The 13,977-nt window shown below is 41.1% G+C and overlaps 1 protein-coding gene across 3 annotated transcripts in view; it reads right to left on the minus strand.

Moving 5' to 3' along the window:
* LOC111328839 (protein DOP1A-like) overlaps positions 1 to 13,977 on the minus strand; it is a 16,718-nt gene that overhangs the window by 2,398 nt on the left and 343 nt on the right. Inside the window, exons 1-17 of one of the 3 annotated variants that reach the window (XM_088731986.1) lie at positions 13,696 to 13,977; positions 11,854 to 12,206; positions 11,239 to 11,425; positions 9,863 to 10,732; positions 8,088 to 9,189; positions 7,024 to 7,250; positions 6,712 to 6,864; positions 6,473 to 6,588; positions 6,198 to 6,248; positions 5,586 to 6,004; positions 5,155 to 5,475; positions 4,080 to 4,941; positions 3,214 to 3,658; positions 2,796 to 2,987; positions 2,393 to 2,698; positions 1,896 to 2,251; positions 603 to 873 (exon numbers count right to left, since the gene is read on the minus strand). The exon at positions 13,696 to 13,977 is cut by the window's right edge and continues 343 nt beyond it. In XM_088731986.1, coding sequence (XP_088588112.1) covers positions 603 to 873; positions 1,896 to 2,251; positions 2,393 to 2,698; positions 2,796 to 2,987; positions 3,214 to 3,658; positions 4,080 to 4,941; positions 5,155 to 5,475; positions 5,586 to 6,004; positions 6,198 to 6,248; positions 6,473 to 6,588; positions 6,712 to 6,864; positions 7,024 to 7,250; positions 8,088 to 9,189; positions 9,863 to 10,732; positions 11,239 to 11,425; positions 11,854 to 12,206; positions 13,696 to 13,833 — 6,369 coding nt within the window. In that variant the 5' untranslated portion in view covers positions 13,834 to 13,977. Of the gene's footprint in view, positions 1 to 602; positions 905 to 1,895; positions 2,252 to 2,392; positions 2,699 to 2,795; positions 2,988 to 3,213; positions 3,659 to 4,079; positions 4,960 to 5,154; positions 5,476 to 5,585; positions 6,005 to 6,197; positions 6,249 to 6,472; positions 6,589 to 6,711; positions 6,865 to 7,023; positions 7,251 to 8,087; positions 9,190 to 9,862; positions 10,733 to 11,238; positions 11,426 to 11,853; positions 12,207 to 13,695 lie in introns of those variants that run through there. The other 2 variants (XM_088731985.1, XM_088731987.1) reach the window with 2 other exon arrangements.

Here is a 13,977-nt window from a genome sequence, read left to right on the forward strand (position 1 = left end):
CGAAATCCGGGAGCTCGGCATACTGCTTTGTCCTAAGCTCATCAAAAATGTTTCAAGATAACTTTCTTAATTAAAACACAACTTCGCCTGCTATGACTCCGTGACTTTCCGTTTTATCTAAAATTATGGAACTCTATAAGAACTCGAAGAGATAAGGAAGATCATTTATATTAAGCGCTGAAACTTGCTAGACAAAGGCAGCACAAAACTTATGTAAAAGTCACACTAGAGTCGAAGTGGCTAGGAAGCCAGACCCTAGCAAAAGCTAAGTGTAATCGCCTTGACCGGCGCATTTTATGATAAACAATTCACTTAAAAGAGCCACTTAAGAAACCTTGGGCCTTTTCCTTTTTCGAATCATGCAAATACGCCTTGACTTGAAGCTCGGTAAGCTAGGAAATTACAAGAGAATGATACATCATGATAGACTGAAACTGGCGAAGGGTACAGAAAATTCAAACTGAGTGCAACTGATTAACTTGAAAAAATTCAGCCTCTATCTTTCAAGACGCTCGCCGATAGTGTAGTGCCTTTGAGAGTCCCTGAAGATTTGATCAGAAAAGTCATATCAAGTAAAAGTAAGATCAAAGAAACTTAAGTACCTGTTCCCTGTTAGCAAAGATGTTAATAGAAGCACTTTGACTCAACCCGGCTACTCTTGTCATCAGCTCTTTGAATGACGTGTTGTCTTGCGTCATCAAGTTGTCAATAATCGTTCGCCAACTCCCAATACACGTGATATCCATCTGGAAGAAACTCAGGTCCAGTAATAGTTCCATAACTTCCTTTTTCCAGGCACGTCGAGTGTATTGGTACCCACTTAAGGAAGCCAAGAGGTTACAACAAGCGCGGAAGCTGGGTACATTGTGTGGACTTAAATGGAATGAAGCCACAACGAATAAAACTGAGTGACGAAAGCAAAGCGGGATTTTATTGGTTCTGCTTAATTTCGCCTTCTCAACGGTCTAAAAGACTTACGCCTCCCTCAGTCTAAATTCATCACCGGTAGAACTAAAACCTTTGAGTCAGTGGCGTTTTCTTATGGCTAGGGCAGTTCGCTTGTTTTACTTGAGCGTAGTAAAACGAGTGGAATGGTCACGAAGCACAAATATTTCACAGTTATGAGAGTCTGTTGGTTTTTTTTTTTTTTAACCTGACAGTGCATAATTTATTATAGCATTCTGGTCACTTGAAAGTAAATGACGTATGGAATTCTCAAAATATTTATTCAGCCACAATACATGTTCACAGAAACAAAAGATTGTGTACGCTTCACGAGCTCCCGACATAAACTGTAGCCATCTACGCCCTGGTTTTTGCAACCAGTCTCCCCTAAACACTATCTTTTCAACTCTTAATACATCCATTTTGAAATCACTGGTGGTCCCTGTAATCTGATTGGCTCTAATTGGTGCATTTTATTCACGAATTGCACCATTTTTTGCTCTAAATGGCATCATTTTACGCTTGACTGAGTTTTTGACACATGATGTCAGTCTTTCTCTTTTGCATACAAAATAAGATGTAAAAGCGTTTCCGGTTCCACTTATTATTTAAAAACCGGCTCAATACTGCATCAGTAAAATATTTGAATTGACCAAGTCCTGTATTTGGGTGATTTCAAAATGGATGTAATAAAGTGGTAATTAAACCTTGTGTCGTGCAATTTTGTTCTGAAATCATACATGTGATTTCAAATCACGCCTATGATTTCAGCCCAAATTGCACTCCACTCAGTTCAATTACCATTATTTATCAACTCTTCGCGTTCTCATTTGCTCCTCAGAGGAAGGAAGCCCGGCACGTGATCCCTTAAAGCGAATCCAAACACTGACACTGGAATAGGCGAACTAGGACTGCCAAAGTTTTCGCAGAATGTCGGGTCTACAACCTACCTGTGATTTTTGAGAAACGGAGTTACGTTGTACATCACAGTCGTGAGAAAACTCGTCATCCGCTCCTTCTCGTCGCTTCCAAACACCATGTCCAAGACTGGGGCAAGAACCTCGGCCAATACGTAAAGGGCTTGGGTACTATAGCTGCCAGTATTGCTTGAATTAGTACCACTGGGCACAGGTGGAGGAGGTGTCGCAGGCTCAGCTTCAGAAGTTTCAGATTCCACGTTACTTGAATGGTCTGAAGGGACTTCTGGTTGTGGGATGACAGCCAGCGTCCTTCTAAACCAGGCGGCGTTTTCCAGTGATGATCCCGCCACCGTGTTGCACGCTTCAACAAGACGCTGCGTTATGTCCTGATTGAAAAGCAAAAAAGGAAGGCTTCAAACAAAATAAGAAAATAAATAAAAGCGATAGTCATGACAGTGTTAAATCGATGATGCCGCAAGAGTCTCGATTTACTTGACCGGCATCAAGTCGAAATAAGTTCCTGTTACCTGTAACTCCTTCCGGACCTTTTTGTCTTCTTGTAAAGGAATATTCTTGACGTAAGATCGAAGAATAATCAATAACAGAAAAAGAGCTGGAGGAAAATTGAGCTGAAGTCCTTCCTTCATGAGAGATAGCAAAGATGAACGTACAACAATTAGCTGGCTTTCTGATGCTTTCTGCAAATACTCGAACAAAAATTGTAGTATGTTGACTTCCAGGCCAGCCTGAGTAGGTGTGGTCTTGTCTTTGCTTGTGACAACTTGACGCACGATCTGTTTGACATTGTCAATCATTTCTTCCACAGACAACGCCTGCAAGATACCAGTAACATTCACTTTATCAGTTTGACTTTCGTACTCGCAAAAGCAAACCTTACAATTAAGGCTTCCCAAGAGAAAAGAATCCTACCTTGATGGCATAAACGATATCTACCACAATGATCTGATCTTCAGAGGCCAATGGAACTGCTCTGACAGACTTGACCCCAGATCCCTCTCGCCTACGCCTCTGGTACCAAACATCTGCAAGTGAGGCTAGAAACACTATGGTATGGTTCATGGTGATCGGAGTCAGCAATTGCAGAATCTGTTGTCGAACAGCCTGGGAGGAAAAAGAGCAATAAACACGTTTACATACACATTTACTGTCTAGATTAACGACGATGTCGATTTGTGTCAATGTAACAAACGATCTGGACAAATAATGAGGGGAGGACCCCTCAATGGCTATTTGAAAGACTGTAGGGAGTTGAAGTTGGCTGATTTGTAAATAATTTTTGTAATGAAATGACGGCAGTGATTCAGCTCTCTGGAGTTACCGCACCTACCTTTGGACTTCCCATCAAGTTGAGCGACCATTCAGATGGTAGCCGCTGGCTGGTTGAATCAGCTCTCTGCGGGCTCCAGGTGCTCCACACTGTAAACAGAGAGGACAGAATCTTGGGAAGGACACTCAGAAGTCCTTCACGTGCGTCTAGAATGTGCTTTGGGACCTCCACACTCGGTACATCACTAATGGGCGCTGACTGGACCGAAAACGCGTGCAGCAGGTTGGTAAATATTTGACCCGAGCCCGAACTGTATTGGTTGGAGTCAGGATTAACAGATACATTCGGAGAAGAGTTAGACCGACCGGCCCGAGGCTTCAGAGAGAGGACTGGTGTTTGAGGAGTCGTATTGTCGCGCAGACAGTAGTGACAGATCGACGCTAAGCTTTCCAGTAAGGTCACCGTGTAGTCTGGAGGAATACTAGAACCATCTAAGTCAAGGCGTCTGTTAAACAAGTACAAAAAGAAAACTGTTCATGACATTCTTAAGTCATTGTCGGAAGTAACTAGAACCTGCATGGGTTGTAATCACTGCGAGTATATGTAGTCTTAAGTGGTCGATTGCAAAACTAAATCTAACGTGGACTCAGTAGCTCACATTTTTCCGTATTTGAAGCTTAATCTGTATCAAAAATGTTCTTTTCTCTCAATATATTTCCTTCGCTCTGATTGGAAACTACGTGGCCGTTTTTATACAATTTTAATTAGTGGAATACCTCACATGGTGTTACTTCGTCAATTGACAATTGGTGATTTCCTGCCACTAACACACTTTTCCCACCTCATACATTACCCAGCGCGCAAAATCTTGGTCACCACTCTCCCATCACTTATTAATCGATACGATTTAAACAAATATTTGATACCTTTGCCCATCGTTAGTGTCTCTCCTTGAAGTCCTAGAATCCTTATCCTTGGCGTAAACAATCGTAAGTCGCTCCAGAATTCGGCACAAATGTTCAACGACAGGCACCACCCACGTGCGCAATTGCATTCCCAAGTGTGACGAGCACGTGATCACGAACTGTAACCACTCATAGTGCATATCGGGCTCATCATTTCTGAGCCCATGAAGAACCGCTGACAGTAACATGCCCTGTTCTGCTAAAGATTTCCCGGGAATGTACCGATGGGATGATTGCGTCACTTTGGCGTCCTCGGAAATCTTGGCAGGACTTTCGGGTTTGCTCGGTGGAGGGGTTCCGTGACCGGCAGCTGTCTCTTGAGAAATGGCTACAGCGGTGTGGATGTTTGACTCGAGAATCAGAACCGCCTCGACAAGTTTGATAAGTTTGATCTGAAAAGCACGCGCTTGCGATTGGCTAATTTCCGAACTCACGTGTAGGTGACCAGATGTCAGGGTAGGCGAGGTTGCTTTGCTGGAAGTCCTAACACCCGTCCGCTCGTACAGCGTCGAAAGAAGACAATGAAGCAAGGCTTTTTGAACCTTACAACGCGAGAACAAGTCACTAATATAAGTTCCAACTCCAGCACCACTTTCCTTAACAACCTCAATTAATTGCCACATTACACCGAGTAACAGTTCAGTACTGGCTAGTTGCACCTGTACATTGCCGTCGATATCTTCGGGTTGAACTTGCAAATGACTGGAATACTCGCTTCGAATGAAATACAAACTTACAGAGATAAGCACCTCAAGGTACTTGCTGGTGCTAGGCTTGAGATAGCTTAAGGGCCCTCCAAACAGTCGTGCACTATGAGCAGGTCCTGAAGAAGAACCGAAACCTACAGGTGAAAAATTGATGTCCGTGTTTCAAACTTGAAGACATGCATAATTACGCCACAAATTTTATATTCTATACAAATCACTACCCCGGCTAAGCAAGAGGGGGGGAGGGGGTGGGGAGAATTTTACGAGATCAGGTTAAACTCAAGTTACATAGCATAGAATGGAAGCACTCCATGGTCATTGCCTACTACCTGAGTTAGAAACAGAGCCCTCGTAGAGGGCGCCATAAAATCCTTTCCCCAGTAAGGACCGTCGGTGTCTGATTAATAATTCCTTGATCTTCTCCTGGTGCGGCGTGTTCGATGAACTGATGCTTGTAGTGGATGAAGCGCATACAAACTGGTGAGGCGAACGCATTAATATTGTCTGTAACGTAGTGAAGGCGTACAGAGTCAACTGCGAGTCGTAGTGTAAGATGTAAAGTAACTTGTGCTGGTCGAGAGGGTGGACATGTGATCTGCGCGGGGGAGGGGACTGTGGGGCTTTCATTGGTTCGGTGTCCTTTAATTTATCTGCAAGACAGAAGAGAAACAAAGTAGAAAATTTATGAGAAACATGTGGGATATTGTGCACCATTATGGACGGAGTCGAACGGAAAGGAATCAAGACTAATAAAATTTACCCTTGGTTGGATCGTTTTCTTCATTCTCGTCATCTGCATCGGCTCCATCTCCGTCAGTATCTGTCGAATGTTCGGCTTCACTTGGCCCACTTGGACTGGTAGTTTTGCTTTCGTCCAATTCCCGAGTATTTGCCGAAGTTAACTTCGGTTTCTGCTTTTCTCTGTTGTTCTGCGGTTTGGGTGATGTCTTATTTCCAATTTCTTTAATTGAATGTCCTTTTACGTTGTTAAACGTTTTCGTCTCGTTTCCATTGGTATCCGACAATTTATTGGCCATTTTGGAATCGAACAGTTGAGACAAATAGTGAATTGAAACTCGTGCTGTGATTGGATGGAGTAACAAAAGAAGAAGCGGATCGATGATTCGCCCCAGGTCCCCGTGCTGCAACGCATGTGCGAGCCAATGTTGCGTCAAAACCCTGGAAAACGAACCAACTTCCGAATTAAACGCATCTTTTGTTCTCCTTGTTGAATATATCAACACCAAACCAAATTTATTTCTCAACAGTCAGACATTCCTACATGAGGGATTATTATCACGACCGTAAAAAAAACTACGGAACGATGTAACCTATAAAAATACAGTAAGATGCAAGCCTCTAATTAACTTACCTTATTTCTGGTTCTTCACTTTGCAGACTGTCAAGCATGATAAATAACGCTCTAGAAAGAATTTCATAGAATTAAAATCAGACAAGGATCAGCTGCAGAGAATTACCTTTGAGAGAGAGAAGCTGAGAAACGGGTTCGTGGCCGATTAAGAAAAAACTGATTGAAAACGTCAACGAATCAAAAAGCCCAGTGAAATGAGAGAGGGGTGTAACGAACAAGAACAAAAAAGATTCCCGCACCAACAGAGAACGAAATCAATCACTTAGTCGAGTTACCTGTCAAGGGTTCGAAATTCCCCAAGTCTTGATGATCTACCAGAATCCTGAATGACGACATTTCTTGCTACATGCCAGAAAACGGCGAATTTCCAATGACCTTGCAAAGATACCTCCTTACAAATGAAAAAATGTTATCAGTCCAATGCGACACGCGCAATACTGTGTAAATAGCAAGAGAGCACTAAAAAATAATAGCGTATTTTTTCATCCTGATGAAGTAACTGTCTGGTATTTACCTTGCTGATATCTATCAAAGAGTTTCCAATAACATTTGCACAAAGAGATGGCGATGCAGTCAAGTTGTGTAGTTGCAAATATAGTTCGACGATTCTCTGGTGAAACTGTGTTGTGTCTTCTTTCAACTGATCCCACAAGCTTTCTGCTATCACCTGAAATCGATGTCAAAAACTTGAAATAAAAAAAACACAAGCACAAGCACAAAGCCATCAGAAACAACAGATACGATGAATACAACATCTCCTTTTTCGCAAAGTTAGACAATTTGATGGGTCACAACCAATGCAACTTTCGCATTCTAAGAGCTCTACCTTGTATAAATCTGACTTCTCAATCACCCCTAGAGCCTGCCGGGAAATCATTGGGACGACAACTACTGGGGCAGATGGCTTGAGTCCGTGGGCGTGGCCGGCATTGACTGACAATGTCAAGTTGATTAAGTCCAATAGTGTACCAACAGCCGAACTCTGGATGTCAAACTCGCTGACCTCAAAACAACACATGATCAACGACTGTAGCCACTCGGGAAGATTTGACTCTAGAGAGCACAAAAAAGCATCGTTAGTAAATTACAAGTTATTGGCAAAGGTTCACACTCCTTAGTGTGAGTATGGCGTGTGGGTTAGGTAAAGAATTGTAATATCATCGTAATATACGATAAAAAAAGATAAAAAGATAAAAAGAAAAAGGGTGTTGAAATCGTCCAGTTAATATGCGTCACATTTATTTTAATCCCCAGTGGGTCGCTATTCTCAGACGAAATCGACCTCTGTGGCATTCGCTAGGGAAGGTATTTGGGAATGTCCCCGTTCCCCAATCCTACCTGCCCCCTCCCCCCCCCCCCTCAAAAAAACAAAACGAAAAAAAAAAAAAACCTGCATCTTCAAGTGACGAGTTGTAATCCGTATTTATCCTCGTCCACTTTGGCCAGCCTTATTCCTTTTCCTCAGTCACTCGGTCATTCGCATGTTATTCCGATTTTGGTGTGTTTCTAGATCACCAAACTAGTGTTCTGTGGTCCTAGTCACAGAAAACGGTTACAAGTATCCAGATGAATAAAGGCTGATAGTTTCTAAAGAAACTGTTAGGGGCTGCGTCGGTGGGGGTAGCGAAATAATTTGGATATATCAACAAAGTTGAAATGGTAAATTGGCCACCGTAACGATTACAAAAGCTGACGTTTCGAGCGTTTGCCCTTCGTCGGAGCGAATGAAGGGCTAACGCTCCGATGAAGGGCTAACGCTCGAAACGTCAGCTTTAGTAATCGTTACGGTGGCCAATTTACCATTTCAACTTTGTTGATATATCCAAATTATACAAGTATCCAGACCCAGGTACAGGCTGTTTTCAAATTTGAATCCATTTCAACACAAACCTTCATTGCCATCAGTCGCTGATTTCTCTGATGTGGAGTCCTTGCCAGCCCATACTGGAAAACAAGACAGCTCCAACAACAGTTTACAAGCTGCTGCAAACGCCTCCGCGCAACTCTTGAAAGACTGTACCGATCTGAAGGTGGAAACCAGCGAAGTCGGAGCGGTGATGCTTCTTCTTCCCTTGGGGGTCGTTTGTGGTTTACAAGTGTCTCGTACAAATTTATCCCCCACACTAGTTTCTCCTTCTTCCATTTGTTTCCACATGGCGTCACTAACAATCCCACTGGCTCGTAAAGCTGTGTAGCATTCTTTGTTCATAACACCTCCAGCAGTTTCGTCGCTCGTGCAGAATGAGCTGACATGTTTCAGCACCCGCTGCACACAAAACTTGGCGTAGAAATTCTGAAAATATTTCACGCAGGCTTGAATAAGAGAGGGTTGAAATACGCGCTTTGGGTCTTTGGAAAGCTTTCTTTCCTCGGATCTGTCAACTGGCTTTTGTTCTCTGCTTGAATCTTCCTCGTTGCTTTCCGGATTCGTGGCATTTAACTCACTTGAAGACTCGCCTTCTTGAAAGTCGCTCCATTCGTCCAGTTCGTCTTGTGTATCAGCGTCTTCAACATTTGCCAAATCAGCTTCACCATCATATTGCTCTGCCATGGCCACCATTTCTTTCTCACCCGCTGCGACAAGCGATTCGATTTTGTTACCTTCTTCTTCAAAGACCTCGCTTTCGGTTGTTTCTTTAACGACCCCATCTGGAGAACCTTCCAACGACGTCTCTGAAGGCATGTCGCTGCGGCTAGGTTTTTCTTCTGTTCGTTTTAACTCTATAATACCCCACTCGTTCAGATCATGTTCAGACGAGCTTTGCAACTCCCTTTTCCGATTTTTACTGTCCACAGCGGATAACTCAGACTCAGTCCTATCTTTTTCAACGGTCTTCATAGAGGGCATCACCTTGGAAAGAAGTCTGGAGCACAGTGATATTCCTTCTTTGACATCTCCCAGTGCCATGGTGTTACAGCGTTTGGTCATTTCCATCGTTATCCTGCGGAAAAGTTCAGGCCAGTGCTCGGTTTGGATCTCCACATCTGCTTCCTGGATCAAAAACACACACAAAAAAGTGAAAGAATACATTAATGGCGAGAGACCCCAGGTGAATTCGTATCCGTATCAGTGTTATGTTTAACAGTCAGACGTTCCTCAAAGTTCCCAAGCAACAGAGAAGTAGGCGGTGATTCATAATATCCCCTAGGATCGAATGTGACAACCGTCTTGTATCAGCAAAGTCAAGAACATCTCATAAAGAAATCGCAAATTTTTTTATTTATAATTCATGCGATTTCGTTTGAAGCGATTATTCCTTCCGAATCAATGTTCACTGCGTCACCGGCGAAAAGTACTTAAGTCAATAACGTTCAAAAAAAGGAAAAAATCTACCATAGTTGCCATAATTATTGAAACATATCCCCCTTCCCCCCTCGTCAGTGTTGGCAACGAGAAAATAGTAACACGTGGGAAAACTCGATAGTAAGAGGGGAACGAGGTGTCTCGACAAAACTTTACGAAAGATGCAGTACGGAAAGGCTACAACTTCTAACTTTGGCCCCCCTCCCCCCTCCCCCCTCCCCCTCCCCTACTTTCTGGCGAAGTTTGGTACAAAAGTTTGCGTATCTTGTCTCAGCATCACTGTTGGATTAATATGAGGCTTTTGCGTGAAGGTTAACGGAAGATCATTTCATACCACTTTGAAAATACGCATCCAACTTACCAGAGTAACAACATCTAAAATAAAATCTGTCAAACGAAACACTTCAGAGCAGCTTGTGACTGATACTTTAGCAACAAATTCACCAGCCTTGCCGTTGCAGTCTTGGCCGTCACCTTCATTGAGAGCTCTACCTTCTGATGATAGTTTGTCGCAGTCAGAGAGCAACTTTGCAATGTATTCCCACATAAAGTAAGGCTCAAAGGCGTTGAAGAGTAAGTTTGCAGTTTTGATCAAGTCATCAATAAGCTTTGTCTTTGCAAAATCGGTTCTACCCGCGCCACTTTCAACAGCTGCATTGTCAAAGGAATCTTTTCGATCAGTCTCTTCGAAGGCAGCACCATTTTCTTTGAGAACTTTACACTGACTATACAGTGCTCTGAAAACATCAAGTAGAATATCTTCCAAGATAGATCCACCAATTTCGGGTTTGTCCAAAAGGCTAATTAGTAATCGAAACGGTTTCAGCAATTGTAGTCTTTGCAATTTTTTAGCTCCATTCGTGGCTTCCTTATCGATACTGGTTTGAGTTTGGAAAATCTTTCGCACAGCCTCGATTACAAGTGGTCTCGAATGCATGCTGAAGAATGTCACTTCGGGATCTTCAGGATCCGCGTCGTTGCTACAAACACTATCAGTTCTGGAGACAGATTCAGTCTTGGCCGCGTTAGTTCCTAAAAGCCATGTATACAGCCGCCGGTTTAAAGACATGTCTCGTCGTAGTAGCACTTCTAACCCGGAAGCCACGAGGGTCACTTTTTCATTGGAAGAGAGATATGTAGTGTCCACCGGAAGAAAAAGTAAGAGAAAATCAAGCATATTCCGCTGAACTAGGAGACTGTTGTCTCTTAAAGCAGCGCTGACTGCAAGTACCTGCCGTGATAAAGAATCATTTAAAGGATTAGTATTCTTGAAAGAATTTCTGAGCTCGTTATTCAAACGAAATCTATCGCAGTTCAGACAAACCGTAGAGCTACAGGTTTTTATCTCAGAGAGCTTGTTGGTGGAAAATGACTGTTTATCAATAAGCATTCGAGAAACTATTCGCACAAAAAAATTAACATAACAGGTTAGAGCACGGTTTTGCCAAACTAGGACCAGACTTAAAGTAAACTGCCGTAAGTTTTAAATTTAAAAACACTGTGAAATATGTAACATCTTTTCTGCCTTCAACAAGTGAGGTTGAGCAGAAAATCGGACATGTAAGGCAAGGTTAAAAATACCACCTAGAAGGAGGCAATCAAAATTAATTGTTAACTTAACATGGGAAGAAGATAACCAATATAACCCCATGCTGGGAACCCACCAATTCACACTGGTGAGAAAAGAAATCACAAAAAAACAATGACAGCTTTGACAGTGTAAGATACTGTACTTACCAAGAGTGGTATATCATTTCCTAAGATGTACGTTTGTTTTCCAGCTCCTTTCTTATTTAGTCGCGTCATTATAAAGGTGACAGCTGGCAGGCGGATACTCGCTGATGAATAAACACATCCCCAGAGAGTGGTGTAGAAAATGTTCTTCTCAGTGTTCTCACTAAAGGAACCTAATAGTGAAATAGTCCTATTTGGAAGAAGAGATTAACCAATATGTTACAAACTAGTTTGCATCAAATATTTACATTAAACTCACAAAAATTGTATGTTTGTCATGACCAGTCGCAAGGAACTTCACTGTTAAAGAATCAAACTTTAACACCACCTCTAAATAAATTCTAAGCATACTTTATTATTACAGATTAATTACTTAGATTTATTACATTTTTACTATGGGCAAACATGTTTCTGAAATACTTCTTACATCAAAATGAGGGCTAACACTCAAGTAGGGCTAACACTCAAGTAGGGCTAACACTCAAGTAGGGCTAACACTCAAGTAGGGCTAACACTCAAGTAGGGCTAACACTCATGACATCAGCTTGAAAAACTCCTTACAGTGGCCAATTTACATAAACAACTTAGCTGATAAAAGCAAATTAACCATTGACAAACCTGTCAGTATATTCAGATCCTTCTTCAATTCCTGGCAAAAGACCCAAAAGAAGCCCAGAAAGTCCTGGAAGTAAGGCTTTACCAAGAGAAAGGAAGTAATTCTCATACATGTTCATCAAAACAGGCCTAGTTGACATAGCAGCGTTTCCAAGTAATGGAAAAAGTCCCGCACTATAAATGAATAAATCTTGTGCCAGACCTTTGTGACCAATGCGTTTGAAGATGAGTTCATATGTCTCCAGTGCTTTAAGATGCACACCACTTGGTAGAGTAGGATGCATGCATTGAGCAAGTCTTTTACCAATGGTGAGTTTTCTTGGCAGTACTTTAAATTTAGTATGATTTTGTAATACCTAAAACAAAACAAAGATTAAGAAATTTAATAACAGGCTAGTGATGAAGATTTTCTTTATTCTGTGTTCCCTAACCATTTAACCCTACCATAAGTATGCTTATTATCCAAATGTGCTTCATAGAATACAAATATCACGTGCAAGATGAGTACCAATATCACTCACTATTTGTACTCCAGCAATATCCGCGAAATTTACCTGCACTGAAATAACAATTTAGCGTGTTGGATAATAAATCTCTTATTAAACATTTTGTTGTGTAGTATTGCTGAGTATTTTTTACTCAATGTTTGTATTTTACTCACCCCACAGGCTTATGTCTTGTATGCCAATTTTTTATATTCTTTGTACCTTTTTTTTCTAGACCGGTCTAGATGCCAGTCTAGATGGGAAAATCTAGACCACTTTCAATATTGATTCAGCCAATCAAATTCGTGAATTCAATAGTTCCCAGTCCTTGTGAGACACAGCCATATAATAATCAGCAGTATACTCCTCAACAAAACATCTGATGAGATATATTTATTCTACATACTGTTCTCCATAAATTTCCTATGGTGCTGACTAGGAGAATTTGTTTAATTAATAATCAAATACTTCTTTAGTTGGTGATCATTTTATTTTTTCTTGTGACCTTAATGTGGCATTCAGGGGTGATATCATAGGGTGAAATTAGATGCTTGTCACTCTTAGAGGTCAAGGGTTAAGCAACTATGGGGCTTACACAGTGATGTAGTATTCAAAATTTGTGTTCTAAAAATTCATTGATCAAGGTTTCTTGGACACTGTACTTTTTCTATAACTCATAAAATGCAAACTGTGGTGCTGTATCAATATATCTCTTTTAGCTTATATGTTTTGTTTACTCGTATCAGGTCATTTCATAATACCCTTGAGAACTGTATCTGTCAAGTTTCTGCTTATTCACAAACATATCTGCACATGATTTACAAAAGATAAAGCTGAGAATTCCTTTGAGACCTGAGATGGGTAAACAAAAGATACAAGCTAAAGAGGTTTCTTGTACAGTATGGAAATTGAGCATCAAGCTACTGTTTTCATGTAATGGACCTCTGAAATATTTACAAGGAGTTCAAAGGTCACAAACTGAGTCATTATCATCATGATGGTAAATTTCACCCATTTTGTTAGCCTGGAATTTTAGCTGTTTGTTACAAAAATGATAAATGCAGCCAAAAAAAAATTAAAACTTGGGCTTAGGTATTCTGTCAGATTTTCTTTGTTAGTGAAAAATTTGACAATATTAAAAAACAAATGTGATTTACGAACTAACACAAAGTGTTAATTTCCTTTTGTTATGCTTCAAAAAATTTATAGACCACTAACTTTCACGAACAAGCACCAGTAAGCAATTATTTTCAAATATATTCCCTGACAAACAAAAATAGGAAGAATCATGATACATAGAACCTGCTTCTTTTTAAAAGCAAATAAAAAACTTATCTAAAGGTAATAAGGCTACATATACCTTGTTTAATTTTCCAAGAGCAGATATAAGATCTGCCCACTCACTTGAATACTCGAAGCTCCTCAGCGCCTTTTCGATAGCATTGATAAATTGACGGTACTTGGAGTCGGACAACAGTTCCAGTTCTTCAGTATTCATCGTTTGAAAAGCGATTTAACGTAAATTTAGATAAATGACCGCCCTCCTGGACTTTGTGAATTTGGTATAATTTGACTTCTTTGATCAATTACCAATTTCACTTAAGAAAATATTGCTTCTTGTCGACTTCATCGCGATCATGTC

This window comes from Stylophora pistillata, chromosome 8 (assembly GCF_964205215.1).
Source record: "Stylophora pistillata chromosome 8, jaStyPist1.2, whole genome shotgun sequence".
NCBI lineage: Eukaryota > Metazoa > Cnidaria > Anthozoa > Scleractinia > Pocilloporidae > Stylophora > Stylophora pistillata.